This window comes from Panicum virgatum, chromosome 9N, assembly GCF_016808335.1.
Source record: "Panicum virgatum strain AP13 chromosome 9N, P.virgatum_v5, whole genome shotgun sequence".
Taxonomy (NCBI): Eukaryota; Viridiplantae; Streptophyta; class Magnoliopsida; order Poales; family Poaceae; genus Panicum; species Panicum virgatum.
The window spans coordinates 47,439,711-47,456,969 of record NC_053153.1 but is presented as its reverse complement, the minus strand read 5'-3'; the positions used below and the strand labels follow the sequence as shown (position 1 = coordinate 47,456,969).

The 17,259-nt window shown below is 44.3% G+C and overlaps 1 protein-coding gene across 3 annotated transcripts; it reads right to left on the bottom strand.

Moving 5' to 3' along the window:
- Positions 1–3,719: 3,719 nt before the first annotated feature.
- LOC120692363 (zinc finger BED domain-containing protein RICESLEEPER 2-like) lies at positions 3,720–8,475 on the bottom strand. 3 transcript variants are annotated; one of them, XM_039975636.1, is made up of 5 exons: positions 8,306–8,475; positions 7,241–7,311; positions 5,144–7,150; positions 4,875–4,931; positions 3,720–4,216 (listed from the first exon to the last, which is right to left on the bottom strand). In XM_039975636.1, the coding sequence occupies exons 1-3, from the start codon at positions 8,431–8,433 to the stop codon at positions 5,145–5,147; spliced, it is 2,205 nt and encodes a 734-aa protein (XP_039831570.1). In that variant the 5' UTR covers positions 8,434–8,475; the 3' UTR covers positions 3,720–4,216; positions 4,875–4,931; position 5,144. The 3 variants fall into 3 exon arrangements, with proteins under 3 accessions (XP_039831570.1, XP_039831569.1, XP_039831571.1); XM_039975635.1 differs by having other exon boundaries at positions 3,720–4,251; positions 8,306–8,474; XM_039975637.1 differs by lacking the exons at positions 3,720–4,216; positions 4,875–4,931 and having other exon boundaries at positions 5,552–5,693; positions 5,837–7,150.
- Between the last annotated feature and the right edge of the window lie 8,784 nt (positions 8,476–17,259).

Below are 17,259 nucleotides of genomic sequence, written 5' to 3'. Positions count from 1 at the left end.
CGAACAACCAATGAACATAGAGTACTGTAGAGCTTGAGTGCGTTTAGCAATTATAAAAGAATAAACAATAATAAATAGAACAAACAAAACTGAATTTGGGAAAAAAAAGAGAAAATGTCATTGGTACCGGTTGGTATTACCAACCGGTACCAAAGGGGCTGCCACCTTACGTCAGCGTGGCAGCCTCTTTGGTACCGGCTGGTATTTCCAACCGGTATCAATGGAGGCCTAAGGCACCGGTTGAGACCAATGATCGCGGTTGCGGGGCACCGGTTGGGAAACCGGTGCGTTTGGCCTTTCTTAGCCGGTGCCCAAGGCCCGTTTTCTAGTAGTGTGCGTTCAGAGTACCATGCATGCTCTCTCACGTGTGCTCTGTTGTCTCGTAGCCACCACCCATGCCAGCCACTGAGCTCAGAGCTGGAGCCAGGAGTTTATTAATGCTAGACATCTGTAACCAGACTACCATAGCTTAGTCTAGAGCTAGCTAAGCCAGGGAGTAAGCTGTAATTAGAGCTTTGCTGAACTGTCGGTTTTTGTGTCAAGTCGTTGAGTGTCGTCTGTGGTACGTACTATACGTTCCAGAGTTCGCCATGTTACTATGTACCCTTTGTGTTCAATAAATGTTTGTGATAGACAGTGCCTAACAAATTTTCAGTTCCAGATTTCTGCTGGGTCTCACTGAATATTTCCAGGTTAATCCGTTGATTTGGCTATACAATTTGTGATTCCATTCACCATTCTGGAGAATGAATGCAACATCTCCGCCTGGCACAGCCAACTCGACAAATTAATAAACCTGGGCATTTCGAGGAGTTCACCGCACCGCACCCAATTTTGGAGTTAAGCCAAGTCAATTTCTAGGAGGGTGGGAGTGCCCTAGTATAACACGGCCAGATTTCTCCTGGCAAGATTCAGGAAATCTGGACATAATACTTATAAACAGACTTTTTGTATCATCCAAGGAATGAGAAATGCTTAAAGTATCTCGCAACCTGCAAAGGAACCCAAGATCAGTTAATCTCAGGCGAACGACCTCAATGATTGATAAAAAATTCCGTTGAAGTTAATATGAAGAACTTTGGAGTACGAAACATTTTTAAGAGATAAAAGTGGAGAATGGAACTAAAAACTGCTTTCAGTTCTTGTCTGATTCTATTTCCGTTCTTTCCGGCCACTTACTTCTCGGTGTTTATCAACACTAGGGAACGTGTAATTTTGGTGGTTATTAGAGAAGTGTGTTTGGTAGAAATCTGGATTGGCCATCTAAGAAATTGATTGGAGCCCTCATGTGGGTGGACAGAACAACAAGATGGTCAACAGGCAATGCAATGCATAAATGAACAGTGGGAAACTTTGTATCTAATGTTTGTAAGACCCCCTTTTGGCAAATTTATTCCTTTCCAAGCCTCCCAGAAATTTCAGTTTTTGACACCGCATTGGGTTGCCATTGCAATATTTACACTGGTTTATTTTCTTATAATATGGAAATAGTTCCGGCCCCTATGACTGCACGCATGCATCCAGGTCTTTATAAATTTATTTAGCTAAACCACTATCATATAAATAGAGAAATGTGAACCATAATCAAAGGATAAAATCATAGGCAAAAGTCTCTTATTCCTTCTTGATCCATTCTTAGCAAAAATTTACAAAGGATCCTAATTGTCTTGCATGTTGTTCGGATGGTTTTCCTTACTTCTTCACCTCTTCATGTTGTAGCAGCACCCAGAAATGTAACCTAGGTTCTCCTGAAAGTAGCATGTATACAAGATATAGGAAAAAGTCTAAATTGCTCTCCTAAACTATGGCCAAAGTCTGATAACCTCCTGAACTACAACTTGGTTCAATTTACCCCATAAACTATAAAATTTAGTCTATTTTACCCTATAATACAATTTTTCATTTTTTTTCTCCATACACAAGTTGAATTTTAATTTGAACTTTTGCAGAGTAGTAATGGACATCACAATGCATATTAAAAAAATTGCTATAATTTTTCATCGTTATTTGTCATATAATTTTGAACTCCAATGATTAATTTATTATTAAATATCCTAACCTAACAAAATAGTAAAAAAAAAATATCAGATATTTTTCTAAGATGCGTTGTGATGTGTACTATCATCTTGTAAATTTTCAACTTAAGACTCCACCTATGTATGGAGAAATGAAAAAAAGGCAAATTGTATTAGGGGGTAATTTGAAGCAAAGTGCATAGTTTTCCCAAATATCTGTATATCATAGTGCCTTTTCATTGTTTTTTTTGAACCCTACCACACTAGTTTTTTCAATATATATATAACACCTTGTACGTTTCGCCCCTCTTCTTCTCATGTTCTTGCCATGATCACCGCCTTAAGCTTTCTTCTTTGCTCAAGGGGGTTAAAGCCTTAAAGGAGTTCTAACGAATTCACTGGTCATGATATGGGTTCCATCAGCTAAGCTTTGCAGGTTTCAGAACGTCAATGTGGTGATATGCAGAGAGTGTTATCATCAAAACAAAAAATCTCAACAAAAAATATGCACAGAGTGGATAGGGCTTGCCTTCCGCTTCAGTTTCTCTTCCGAGCTTATGCAGATCGAGGGACAGAAAACAGTATGTGAGGTTCCGATTCCATGCAAACAAGACGATGGGGACATGGGATATTTGAAAACAATAACAACAAACTGCAACAAATTTTGTATGCCTATCCTACACATAATTCAGATCGACTAGAAATTGTCATAACCAAACAAGACGACGACGCGACAACCGAGATTACTCGCCGGATCGAACAACAATTACTAATCAATTCCAAGAAATGGATGGACTACCGCTGATCGCCTGATCAATCATCTGGCATATAGCGGTGCAAATATACATAGATCAGTCAGCCCCGGCGATGGAGGCGAGTAGCTTAGAGCAGAGGCATGTAGAGCTGCACCCATGTGTCATGGCCGTTGACCCTGAAGAATGCCGCGGTCTCCTGGAACATCGCCTCATCCCTCAGCTCCTCGCTCATGAACACGATGATCCCGTGCTTCGTTGCCTGCCCCGCGCTCGGCCGCTCCGTCTCGACGCGCTCGATGCAACGCCCAAACCCCAGAGTCCTGCGATTTATTAGAGATGTGTATATATAAAGATGTTCATTTTTAGATAAAGATATAAAGATGCTCATACAGATAGGGCATGAAAGCGCGAATTCCTGACTGGGATCCACATACTTTTCGAAGTAGTTCACGATGTCCTGTGAACTGAGACGGTAGCAGTGGCACTCCGGGAATGCGACGAACGCCATCCAGGAGTCCTCGGGCGGCGTCCTCGTTGTGGCGACGAACGGCACCATGAGTCAGCCTGCAAGGGGGCCGGAGCGGAGCGCTCCTGATGCTGACCCGCTGCCCCGTTTGCTCATCTACTGGATCGAGAGTCGACCCGCCCCTCCTTTAATTTAGCCGGACATGATCCCCGGATCACAACGGGTTGAACCTCCTGTCAGTGGCTGCATACAGGGGCAGCGGCCAGCAGATCGATGTGCTGACGCGCGGCTGGTTCGCATGCATATGTGCTTATTTATTCAGTGATCAAACACAGTTTATTCTCATGGAAGAAAATCATGCACAAAAGCTCATATGGATCAAAGAAGTTCACAGAAATAGCTGCTGCTCCGTTGGAACCGTTCCATTGCAGTCAGCCAACAAATAAAATAATGATGCAATAATGGGAAAAAAACAACTCTGGAAATTCAGAATATGATCGGAGCTAGTTACAGAGTTCCTGTCCAAGATCTAATCCATGCAATACATTATTTACTAATAAATGAAATAGGGTAACAATCAAATAAAATTTAAAACAAAGTACTTGGATAACAGACATAGCAGCAAGGAAACACGGCACCTACATAACAGATTTGCGCAATATGCATCTACACAGGATAAGGCCCGCATTGAACTTTAGGTTTCTACCAAAATCTGAGCAAGCACATGTTCCAGATTTGAGCTAGTTTAACTCCTTCTGACCCGGTCAGTTCTGAACTTCATCAGAGAGCATCTCGAAACTAAGCTAAATAAATGAGGATGTCCTGCCAGCTTTAGAACTAACGAGCTTGAATCACTTCGTGCACCATAGAAGCATCATCGGCTACAAACATACATAACACCTTTAACCAGATGGGATCATAAATATAAAACTATCAATTTATACAGTGTTTCTTGAATGCAGAACACGAGGCCCGGTACTCTGAAAAGAAGATACCATAAACACCATAAGGAGTCCTGGAAAAGAGCAGTATAACATGTGTTACTTTGAGTTTAGAACATGAAAATTTCCTATCAGCAGGAATGGTAGCAATGAATAAAATGACACTCTCTAGCAGGTTTATTTGCTGTTAGTAAAAAAGCAAATACAATTGTAATCTGAAGCTATGCAATGGTAGCAATGGTAAAAGCAGGTTTATCAGCAGGAATGGTAGCAATGGTAATCTGAAACTCTGCAATCAACAGCCATCCCCAACAGAAGCATAACCAAAATACAATTGCAGGTTGCCTTTATTTTGATCTACAGAACATCCTAACTGTAATCAGATTACTTGCACTGCTCATGCTCTTGAGATGAACGAACAATCTAATACATTATTTCCAACGTCGAAAACTTAATGGTTTTAATAATTGAGAGTTGAAAAGTACACAGTTTAGACAATGTTTGGGCACAAATTCAGAGATAAAGCCATCATCAAATGAATAAAGGGTCTGAGGTCAAGCTTTGTTGGTCTGAGGAGTAAGTCTGTCCATATAGGAGTATCATATACCCTCCAAAATATAGATTCTAATGTTTCAGTGCTCAGCACAACTGTAGGCAGCTAATAGGAAAAGAACTGAATAGAGACAAGTGATCTTACCCTCTTCAAGGTTCAGATCCAACCGCTGCCCTGCAGTGACCTTGTCAATCTCCTACCCTGTTTAACACAAGGAATCATTCACTGAGTATGCTCATTCAAATTCAGAAATATGAAGACAAAGCACTAAAGACAACAGTTTCAAATACTAGCAATTAAGAGTTGATCTGAAAGAGTTTACAATTAATCTTTCGTCAAGGTGTGCTGCCACGTTCATGATATAAATAATTTTGAAGTGGATCTCTCCCACTCTAAAGCAATGCACAGCTTACCTTATTGCAGTTCAGTTACCATCTCGCCCATTATGAAGTCATTGATGGACGCCATAGAAAACTCTGTTGATTTACCTTCTGCCCGGTACCAGTCCTGGGTGCAAATCAGTGCTTCAACAGCCTCAGGCGTCAAGCTGCTACGGAAGTCACTGATTATTCGTTCACTAGTGCTAAAAGCAGATTCCGCAGCTACAGAAGAAGCTGGGATGGCTAGCAGATCCCTTGCTATGCAGGCTAGAATTGGATACTTGGTTGCATTACCCATCCACCACTTTAAAATGTCAAATTCTTGAGAACGTGGTATTGGGTTCTCCTCCAAATACCTATCAAGCTCCGTGGTCATCTGGGATTGAAGATCACTACTAAGCTGTCGATCCCAAACAGCCCATGGATCATTCTTCATGGAAGGCACTGCCTGCTCAGCACTTTGCGCAGCACCTTGTTCAGCTGCATTGGACTCCTTTCCTTGAGAAGAATATGATTGAAACAACTGACGGACTAGACTCTCAACCCTTTCAAATCTTTGCTTGGCTTTCTTTGGAAATGATTCCTTGAAAAGGAAGTCAATGAATTTTAGCTTAAACCTAGGATCAAACACAACAGGTACACATAGCACTATATATGACTTATTCCAGTATTTGTTGAATTTTGACCTCATTGCTTCTAACACTGTGACAATTTCAGCAATTTTACCTGAGTACTCTTGTTGCAAAGCTAACTTGATCTTCCACATCAGATGGAAATAGAGATTGGAGGTGGGATATTTGGTACCAGATATGACATCTGTTGCATCCTTAAAGACCTTCAGCAGCCTACAGAGAATCTCAGCCTTCTCCCATTCCTCTTCGGATGGAGCATATGTGTACTTTTGATCCTCACTTTTTAACTTCTCAAAAGCAACTTTGTACTTCAGAGCTGTTTTCAGCATCAACAGCGTTGAGTTCCATCTTGTGGTAATGTCAAGACCAGGCTTCTTCTTGCATGTAATCCCTTCTGCTGCAATTATTTCGTTGAACATTTGTTTACGTGATTGTGAAGAACGAATATACTTTACACTTTCACGAATGTTTTCAACAACAGATTCCACAACTTTGAGCCCATCCTTGACAATGAGATTGATGACATGCCCCGCACACCGGTGGTGAAGCAACTTCCCTTCTGCTGGTATCAATTTCTTGTCCACCAGATTATGCTTCAACAAGTCCATCATTGTACCATTTGCTGCAGCATTGTCAAGTGTTATTGCAAATAATTTATCTTCTATTGACCAATCTTGAATGCAGTTTTGAATATTGTTCAGAAGCTCATTTCCAGTGTGGGGTGTTTTCACATCGATAAACTTGATTATCCTTTTTTGCAACCTCCAGTCCATATCAATGAAGTGACAAGTTACAACAATGTACCCAAGTGTTTGGTTGCTTGTCCACATATCCGTAGTCAACGAGAACCTACATCCTGCATTCTTCAATGTTTCTTTGAGTGCAACCTTCTTCTCATGAAAGGCTTTAATGCAACCATTCCTAACTGTAGTTCTGCATGGCACTTTGAACAATGGGTTGAGACTTGCCACAAAGCTTCTAAATCCATCATATTCTGTAAAGAGGAAGGGAATCTCATGTAATGATATCATCCGCATAAGCAAACTCCGTGATACATCTGGGTCATAGCTCCAATCCTTCAAACTAGTGCCACAAGGAGACCTCAATGTAGAACTCAAGTCCTGCACTATTCTGAGAGCCCTGCTCCGTTTCTTACATCTTCTCAAGTGGGTTAGAAGAGAACTTGTGCCTGCACCACGTTTGGCAGCCATCAGAATATCACAATGTTTGCACCTGCCTTGCACAACCACCCCATCTTCAATTATTGGTTCAAATTCTTTCCAGCAAGCGGATCTGAAATTTTTGGTTGCCCTATCAATTGCTGCTTGGATTGATGGATTGATCCCCTCAGACTGGCCATGGCTATTGTCAGCCTCAACATCACACATGTCAATATGTTCATCGAAACCTATCAATAAAAGACACAACATGTTCATGTCTATCACAAATTCACAAGCCCGTTGTGCAAGCAGTTTATATTTAAGCACATAGTACTCACCATCATTAGTGCTTGTGCCAGTTGGGCTTCTGTCGACCACACGATATTCGGTCGCAAGAGTAGGGATTTCGCTGTGGGATAGTAGCAATAAAACATCGTTAGTGCAATAAAAAAAGAGCAGCACAAAAAATGGGAAAAATATACAATTGCAGTACTAAAATCAGGGAGCAATTTCAGCACAAAAAATGGCACTGGAGGCATATAAATGGGCATAAATAGGAAGCTCCATGCATAATCCAGCTATTACAAGAAAGTACAGTACGACTGAATGCCCAAACAGGTCATTGAGCTAATATAGGCCCCATTACAATCAGTTTTATACATCATGGGGTGTAGTGGCTGGAACATTTTGTTAATCTACTCCGGCAAATCGATTGGAAGATACAGCTGTCAACGATTCTATAGGAACGTGGAGCTTGAGGTCGGCGTCACCTGGGATTCATCCTTCCACACCAGCATCAATGGATTCCAAAAGTGGAGTCGCACTGTCAGCTTCTACCTGGAATCAACTACTTGGAAAGTAGCCAATAGGAGGGAAAGCACCGGCTTTCAGTGCCTTATCAGTTGGTGGATAGTGGGCACAATACTTGCCCCAAGCCAAGACACCGATCAGAGAATAGTACTATATCCAGTTCATTGCGCATACTGCCACACAATGGGAACCAGAACATCCACTAATGCAAATTTCTGTAAGGCTATAACTTGTCTGGTACAAAACCAATGAAACCAATAAAGAATATGCGACGAAGTTGAGTAAATTACAGCTTCAGTTCGGCATTCCTTAGTAATTTGGACGGCAGTTTCGGACGGGCCTTTACCACAAAAATATACCACTAGATATAACAGTTGCAGACATCGTACAAAAACATGAACCCTTTTTACCCAAACGTTTCAGTATATAGCACGCAGCAAAACAAGGTCAGCCCACTTCACAACATTCACTGAGGAGCTTCAGAAATGGCTATAGGAAAAGAACAACGAGCAGAAGATGGCTATAGGAAAAGAACAACGAGCAGAAGATGGCTATAGGAAAAGAAAGAGCATACGAATCAAAGGATATCTCACCATGGATCATCTTGCGATGGCAGAGGGGTGGGATCCAAGCTTTGAGGATTCTCGTTGTGGCGGCGAGGTGATGGAGTCAGGGCCGAATGGTCCGGAGGCAATACCAATGGTGATGAAGTTCCGGCCATCGAGACCGCTGCAGGGAAGCTTCGCTCTTGCCGACGATGGGATCCGAGATCAAGAGGCAGCTCCATCGTGGAGGTATCTCTTGACAGTGGCTCTCCGCCTCTCCGTTTTGGTGCCCACCAGGGTGTGCCCGGGGGCGGCCTCGTGCACGGTGGTGACCGATGATCGGTAGTTGGCGAGGCAGTGCTCTCCCCCGACGACGCGGAAGCTGAGCACACGACGCTCGTCGTCGAGGATCTCGAGCCGCTCGCGACTACTGGTGGATCCACAAGGCAGGGGCACGCACGGCCCCCTCCCCTCCTCTCACCCGACCGCGGGACTCTGCACACACCCGCCTCGGGATCTCAGGGCGGAGCTCGCCGCGCTGCGGGACCCTGCACGCGTGGCCGCCTCCGCGTGGCAGCTGCGCCCTACGCGCGCTGCCCCCTGGCGCCCCCGCCGCGGGCCGCCTTCAGGCCGTGCCGCCGCCCCCTGTGACGGCCGGCGGAGCGCTGTTGTCGTGACTCGTGAGGGAGGAGGAGGGGCGGCGCTGTCGCGGGAGGAGGGCGCCGTCGGGTCGACCCTAGGGTCGATTGGGATCGATCGGATCTCAACCCTACCGTCCCTCTTCTGGTTAGGGTCGAACCGCTTCGGCCCATGGGCTAAAATGAGGTGAGGATCGACTTCACAAGTGGGTCGACCCGGACCGTTGGCAGACTGAACCATGAGCTCCGGAGCTGGCAGCGGTGGGTGTCAGGGACAAGTTGGCATCCTCCTCGAACCGGCGCAGCATGGCGTGGGGCTGTCGTCGAACACGAGCGCCCCGAGGTTGTCCCGGATCACGGTGAGGCCCCGAGTGACCAGGTCCTTATGGAACTTGAAGAACCTGAGGTCGACCAGCCGGCCCACGCCGCAGAGGGCCACGATGGTGGGGATGCCCTCGAGAGGCGCCGGCAGCGGGTGGCCGTGGACAGGGCGCTTGCCTCCGTGACAAGCAGCGTGAGCGAGGCGTCGTTGGCCGGAGCCATGGCCGCCACGTTGTCGAGGACTTGGACGCCCATGATCATCTCCAGCCAGAGGAGGAGGCAGGCCACGTTCTTGGGAACCTCCAGGTCGATCGGTCGGCCTTGCGAGGACAACCTGGTACGCCTGCCGGGCAGTGGCTCTGGCATTGAGGACTTCCAACACCCGAACTACCTTGTTGTTAGACCTCATGGTGTCAAGAATAATGGAGATCTAGAGTTCTAGACTGACGGAGGAGGGAGAGAAAGGCGAGAGAGTTGATGGATGCTACCCTTGGCGCAGTAGAGAGGCTGCTGGGTTGTACATAGAACAAAGTTACAGCAGTGGAGTCTCCATGGAGATAGTGTGAATCAGCTATTCAGCTAGCACTAGCAACAAGTTCACAGGTTGGATGACCCTTGCTAGAGAGAGGAGAGCAGGAATATTATGCAAGGTGGTTGTACATTTACTGGTGCTTATTACAACCTTGCAAATTTGCAACAACTGGACTAGTGAAATTGCTTCATTTAGAACTAAATACATCTATGTGGATCTCAAATTCCGATTCACATATAGAATCGTGAAAGCAACTATATATGGCACACTACCGGAAATGGCATAGTTGATTCGCATCACCAGTGTGAAAGCAACTATATATGGTACACTACTGGAAACAACATAGTTGTCGTGTGCAGCAACTTTGCCGTGTGCTCAAAATCGGGCACACGACAAAGACCCTTTTTGCCGTGTGCTGCTAGAGAACCACACGACAAAATACTGACCCACGGCAAACAGATACTTTGCCGTGCGCCCAACAAAAACACACACGGCGAAAACAAAGCACACGACAAACAGTGCCGTTTGCCGTGTGCCTTCGGCACAAGGCAAAGCTGCCGTAACTGATGCCGTTTGAGCCAACCATTGTCTTTGCCGTGTGCTAGTTCAAGAACTTGGCAAATTAGTAAATTTGCTGTGTGCTTTTTGTGTTTATCGTGTGCATAAGCTCTAGCACACAGCAAAGTTTTTCAAGAAAAATTGATTCCACACACTCCCAACTTTTTCCGGTATACAAGTATTGTACATGGTACTTTATGTTAACATCTGGTATTTTTTTAGTCACTTTGCTATATTTAATCATTTAATTTCATTAAACACATTTGTTGGAATTAAGTCTAATTTGAACTGCAAATGATTTGAATAATGGAGTAAAATCCATCGAAAAATCATATTCATGTTATTGAGTCCAATCTGAGGCCATATCCATGAAATGGGAGGCAATTTCGAACATCTTTTTCCTGAACCATGACTGGGAACATGAGGCTGAACACGTACCTATTCCCAACAGAATCCAATTATGCACATCTCCCTTTCTTATGATTATACTCTACCTATTCCCAACAGAATCCAATTATGCACATGTACCTTCAAAAGGAGAAAAAAGATCAGGCAATAAAATGTTAAATGTGGTTTTTTCCTTCAAATAGGAAAAACATCCAATTAAATGCTTACTCAAAGGAGTACATGCTAACTAGAGCTTGTTGTATACGGATACAGAGTAGCAACTTTGATTTGTTATGAGTATAAAATTTGAGGACATTGTACAATCATTTAATACATGCAAATGTTCAATCAATCGACATGAAGCATCCAACCAAAATCTAATGGCAAGGGTTACAGAGAGTTTTTAAGTAAATTTCAAGGGAACGAGAGATTATAAGTGGGTGGGTTTGAATGCAAAATACCAGTCACCATTGAATATATAGCGGGTGTTTCAGATTGTTTGATCATGTGCCTGCATAGGATAATTTGTTTTTCAACCCAGATGTTTTCAGCATTTGTTAACAATAATGTCTAGCAGAAAGCACAAGATTGATGTACTAGCTATAAAAAATTGATATTGTTCTACTATAGGTGCTTATCTCGAAATCGATTGTTCATTGTGTTTAGAATGGATCAAGAATAGGAACAGACGCCCGTTATAGGTTCCTATAAGAAATAGAGAGCGTTCTCTCTTTTAAAACAAAAATAAAAAAATGAGTTCATACTTGCGATGCAATCGAATAGTACAAGCCTATGCATCCACCAGACCACCACCAAGGTACTCCTAGACAAGAGTAGTCCGATCCGATCGACACCCAAGATCAGGCAACAAGCCTCCTTCAAAAAAAAAAAAGACCAGGCAACAAGTATTTTTATGGATTATGGTGCCGTGCCACTTCAACGCCAGAATGCACGGAGGGAGGCGTGCAAATTAAGGAGGCGCCTAGGTGCAGACGCCCTGCACCCGGTGCAACCTACCGTAGCGCGCCATTGGATGGGCCGCGGCCACCACAAAGCCCTGGATTTCCGTCAATCCGTATGGCTGTTACATTACTGAATATCCCTTTCGTTGGCACCTCACCACTGATGCTGTTGAATGACAAATCTAGTTCCTCAAGGTATTGGAGGTTGCTAAGGGAAATTGGTATTGACCCAGTCAGATTATTATGAGACAAGTTTAGAACTTGTAGACTGCTTATGTTGCCTAGTGTGATAGGGATGCTGCCTCCGAAACTATTCTGTTCCAACCCAAGGTATTGCAAGAGTTCACAACTACCTATTGTGTTCGGAATGTCTCCAAACAACTTATTCGACGAAAGACTCAAATATATGAGTGCCTTGGCATTGCCTACTTCATAAGGAAGTTGCCCACTCAGGTTGTTTACAGATAAATCCATTTCAGTAATGGTTGGAATTCCGAACATCTCTTTGGGAACACTACCATGAAGAAGATTGTTTGAAAAATTGCATGTTTGAAGATTTTGAAGATTTCCTATCCTTGCAGGTAAATGCCCTTCGAATTTGTTGGAGTCAAGATAGAGATATGATAACCGAGACAAATTCGAAATGGATGATGGAATAAACCCTGTGAAACTGTTGCTATGTAAAGCCATCATTTGCAAACTGTTTAGAGTTCCAAGCCATTCTGGAACTTCGCCTGTAAATTGATTCCCAATTAGTATTAACTCCATCAGGTTGTGAAGGTTTGCGAGGCCAGAAGGAAAACCACCTGATAATTGATTATGTCCCAGTAACAATGCCTGCAGTTCGACAGAAAGGTTACCTAATGAAGTTGGTACATGGCCTTGTAGCTGATTCACACCTACGGACAATATTTGCAACTTGCTGCAGTTGCCTAAGCTGTAAACAAACTCCCAGTCTTGCTTGTTACGAGCTTCAAGTTTATTTAACTCAAGGTTCAGAAGGTGGAGTTTGCGTAGTTTGCCAATTGATGTAGGCACCACCCCAGTGAAACTGTTGTTCGACAAATCTATTTGTTCCAGATCCGATGCATTGGCCAATGAGGAAGGGATGTGGCCATGAAAAAAGTTGTCGTCTATTGCAAGAGCTTGGAGGTTGCGAAGAGATTTACCGAGATCCGGTGGCACTTCGCCGCTTAAATGATTCCCTGCAAGGAAAAGGCCAACAAGAGTTGAAAGATTTAGGATGGCTCGTGGAAAGCTACCAGCCAAATTGTTGCCACTAGCAAGCAGAATCTGTAGCTCCGACAACTTTGCAAACGCATTTGGGATGTTTCCCTCAATATTATTGTCATTGCAGTCGAATCCTACCAGAGTTGTGACATTGGCAAGAGAAGAGGGAATGGTTCCAGAAAGATTATTATCTCGGACCTCCAGCTTTTCAAGTCCAAGAGGCAAATCTGGGATTTCTCCAATGAGATTGTTATGATTCAGGAATAGTGCCTCCAATCTGGAACAGTTCTGAAAAGTTGGAATAACTCCATGCAACGTGTTGTTACTCAACAAGAGTGATTGGAGGCGATGCAATTGGCCAAGGGATGCTGGGATTTGTCCACTGAATCTGTTTGTGCCTAGGGACGTGTTTCAGGAATGTTAGGTTTCCAAGCGAAGGAGATATGTGTCCAACTAAGCCTCGATTCCCAAGATCAAGATTGTGACACGATGTCCCCTATTCCCGCACATGACACCTTCCCAACTGCAGACGTGAGTGCTGTCATTCCAAGAAGCCAATGTTTGCTGTTGATCAAAACTGATCGCCTTCTTGAATTCAAGCAGTGACAGCCGATCTGTTTGATCTCCAAGAGAGGTGCTGCAGGTGACAGCATGCACGATGCAAGCCATGAGCACCAGCAGAAACCGTCCAGTTTCAGTATAGCCTTCATGGTTTATAGCTTCGTCTTCCTGTTCTGTTTCCATACAAGGAGCAGAAGATCAGTACAAGAGACACATGTGACCATTCTACTAACCAATCTTGCTACTACTAATTTGAAGCTCAAAGGAAATGTCCGCGTGAACCCTCACAAGTCATGCTAGAAAAAAATAGATAAATCTTAAAATTATCGTGAAAATTAAAAACATAGAATGCAATCACAGTACTGCAACTATGTTTCTGATAGAGAAAATTCAACGCAGTGCTGGCTAAAACGATTATTTATACTGTTGTTGAATTAAGAACGCAATGCAGAATCCATATTTCTAATTATACATACAAAGTGAGTTTTGAACAAAATACATAATAAACACTAGAGATTTGACCAAGAGTATGTATGCAAAGTATGAGCAACATGCGCACGCCTCATGCGGCTATCAAGTATGGGGAATGTTTAACCGCTCGACTCGTTCTTATCCTCCTCTACAGTGCACAGGGGCGAAAGGGGCGAAACCGAGGCGGAGAAGCTGCCGGCAGCGCTTCCGCCGGCCCCTCCTCCCTCCGGCGGCCAGCCTGGCGTCGGAGGGAGGGGTGGGCCGCGGAAACGTCGTGCGGCTGTAGATAGGGTAGATACTAGTCTATCTAGGCCTAGGTCTTCCTCGTCGGCGTCTTTGTTCGGCGAGGCTAGGGTTTGCCGGAGGATGGAGGTCGTCAATTCGGCTCGTTGTCAGCTTGAAGAGGTGGTTCTCCTTCTTTTGCGGCTTTGGTTCCTCCTGTCGGTTGCCGTTGACGGCGGCGAGGCAGGGTGGATTTTGTTCCTCAAGGATGTGTCGGGTGAGTTCGCTACTTGCCCATGGGTTCTTGGAGGATGGTTTGGGTCTGTCTGCCTGCTTGCGGACGGGTCTCTTGGCCTAGGGTTTCCTCTTTGGGGGTGCTGCTGGTCTCCTTTCTGTGCTTGCTGGTGTGGTGCTCTGGAGCTTTGGGCGCTGGATGGTTCACATCCATGGCGGAAGATGGCGGATGCGGGGACAAATCGTCGGGGCCGACGGCCGATGCCCTCCCCTCGAGTATTTCTTGCGGTTTACCATTGCTTGGTGTCCATCCGTCGATTTGTTTTGGTGAGATGGGAGGTTTGGAGCTCCTGGGTGCCAGCGACCGAGCTCAGAAGTCGCGGCGACTCCTCCACCCGAGGAAGAAGATAAACAGTAGGGGCTTTGATGTAATTTCAGTTTTACTCAGGGTCTTTACTGTAAGATCGAGATGTATTGTGCTTGTTGTGCTGTTTTAATATAATATGCATCTCTTTCTCGCAAAAAAAAGTATGGGGAATGTTTCCATAATGAATCATGGATCAGTGACATTAACGATTCATTTCAAATTGCATTATCTTCATACACGACAAACGCATGTAGAGATAGTAGGATGCAAAGGGCAAAACCATAAACAGGGATACAATAGTTTGCAGAGTAATTAGTATGTCTGACATCCAGAGAGATATAAAGGCATACATGAGTAATTTATTAAAATACAAAAAAAAATTGGAGAGAACAAATCTGAGCAATTTTTCTTAGGTGGGCGCCCTACATTTATTCATGAATCGCTAGCCGTCTAGGAACATGGTCTATTAAAATTAAAATCTCAGAAAATTTATGTATTACATAAAAAAATGCATGTGGGGGAGCGGATCATATATAATGTAATCCTTTTCTCTGCCCCACTGTGCCTTCCATTGTCGGATCAGAACTCACCTTGTGTTTATTAATCGCGCGTTCAGCTGTGTTATTCGATCTGTTGTTGAGTTGTTCGGCAGTGATGGGAAGTCGGGGACTGCAAGTGAACAATCCAACCAAAGTATCAAGATCAAGCAAGTATATCCTGCTGAAGCCGAGAAGGTGCACTTCGAAACCCTGTGGTCCTGTTGTCAAAGGATCACCATATTGAAAGGACGAAGGAGGCCGGCCCTCATGGGTGGCAAATTAAATGGAGACGCTTGGGAGCCGTCTATTGGCACAGCTAGCTAGCTGACGCGCCGATCGAGCGAGGGAGACATGATTCAGCTTCAGCGGGCCGCGCGCCAACCTGACAACTGGTTTGTGGACTGCGGTCCCTAGGAATCCACCACGATGCTTCCTTCCTTCTAGTAGAGATGAGCCGAAGCCAGCCTCTTGGAGCCCACGAATTTACGGCCCTGCTAGTCCGGGCACCAGCGGTCGGATGGTGTCTGCAACAACGGAAAAAATGTATCTTCAACATCAAAAAATAGCACAAATAACATTGAAAATCAACTTTTGAAACATTAAATATTCGGATAAAAAAATTACTGCATCCATCTGGTTCAAGGGAAATAATCCCATCACAACATCGATACATGTTTCACACAACATCAACAAACAATGACGAGATCCACACAACATTGGAAATGCATATCTTCAACATCGAAAAATAGTGTATGCAACACTCGAATTCAACTATCGCAACATCCATAAATCAAATAAAAAATTCATCACGTTCATCCGAATTTAAAATAAACTACTGCAACATTTGGTGCAACGTTATAAATGGATATCTTCAACACCGAAAAAACAAACTTCAAATAATCATCGCACAACATCAAAAGTCACTAGACAAAACATCTATAGTGACTTCATGCAACATCCAAAAATAACTATTACAACATTTTAAGGTCAGGCATGACGGGTGGACAAGATTGAGAATGAAACATTTTTTTGTAACCATATGAATATAGTTGAAAGTTTTTATGTTTAACATGTCAATGGGAAAAACATTAGTGAGGAGCGTCCGAAGCTCTGAACGTCCTGCCCCTAGCTTTTCTGATGAATTTAACATCCTTAAATCCGTGGGATGGGTGATGGGTTTATAAATGTAAGACGTCGGCAAAATCCGCAAATGTAGGCCCACCCACCTGACTCCGTAAACCCTACCCCGGCCACCCATCCATCCCGGGCGCCACCACCCAATCCCTTCCACTCGCCTCCGCCCCATCACTCGCCTCCGCCCCATCACTACTGCATCTAACGCGGGCACCGCCACCATCTCCAGCGCGGCCGCCCTCACCGATCCCTCCGCCGCGGGCACACCTGCCTCTACTGCTGGCTCCTCCACAGCAAGCGCTGCTGGCGCGAGCGCACTCTGCCGCGGCTGCCACCATCAACCCTCTCCGCGGGGCGCACCTGCAGCAAGCGCCGCCTCTGCACCTCCATGTGTTAGATTGTGATGAACTTAGTTGAGTTATATGACGTACATAGTTAGACTATGATGGATGGATTATGTTTGTGATGAATATATTTGCTGGTGATGAAGTATGTGTACATATGCCTCGTGCATGCGATGAACTCGTCTATTCGTTTAAATATGTATGAATATAGAAACTGAAAAATGTAAAAAAACACGTTTCAGTTAAATTCATGGGCAAGAAACCCACGAATTCAACTGCCACTTAACAGTTAAATTCGTAGATTCCATAGGCCATTAATTTAATGTCTAGATGTGGATAATTTCGTGGCCTTGGAGGAGGCCCGCGGATTTAAATGTGTTAGTTTCATGGAAATAAATTCATCAGATAAATTTATGGGGTTGAACACGAATTTAAGCTAAATTCGTGGGTTTCGCTCTAAATTTGTAATTCTACGTGCATGGCAACTTGCGCCAGGACTGGA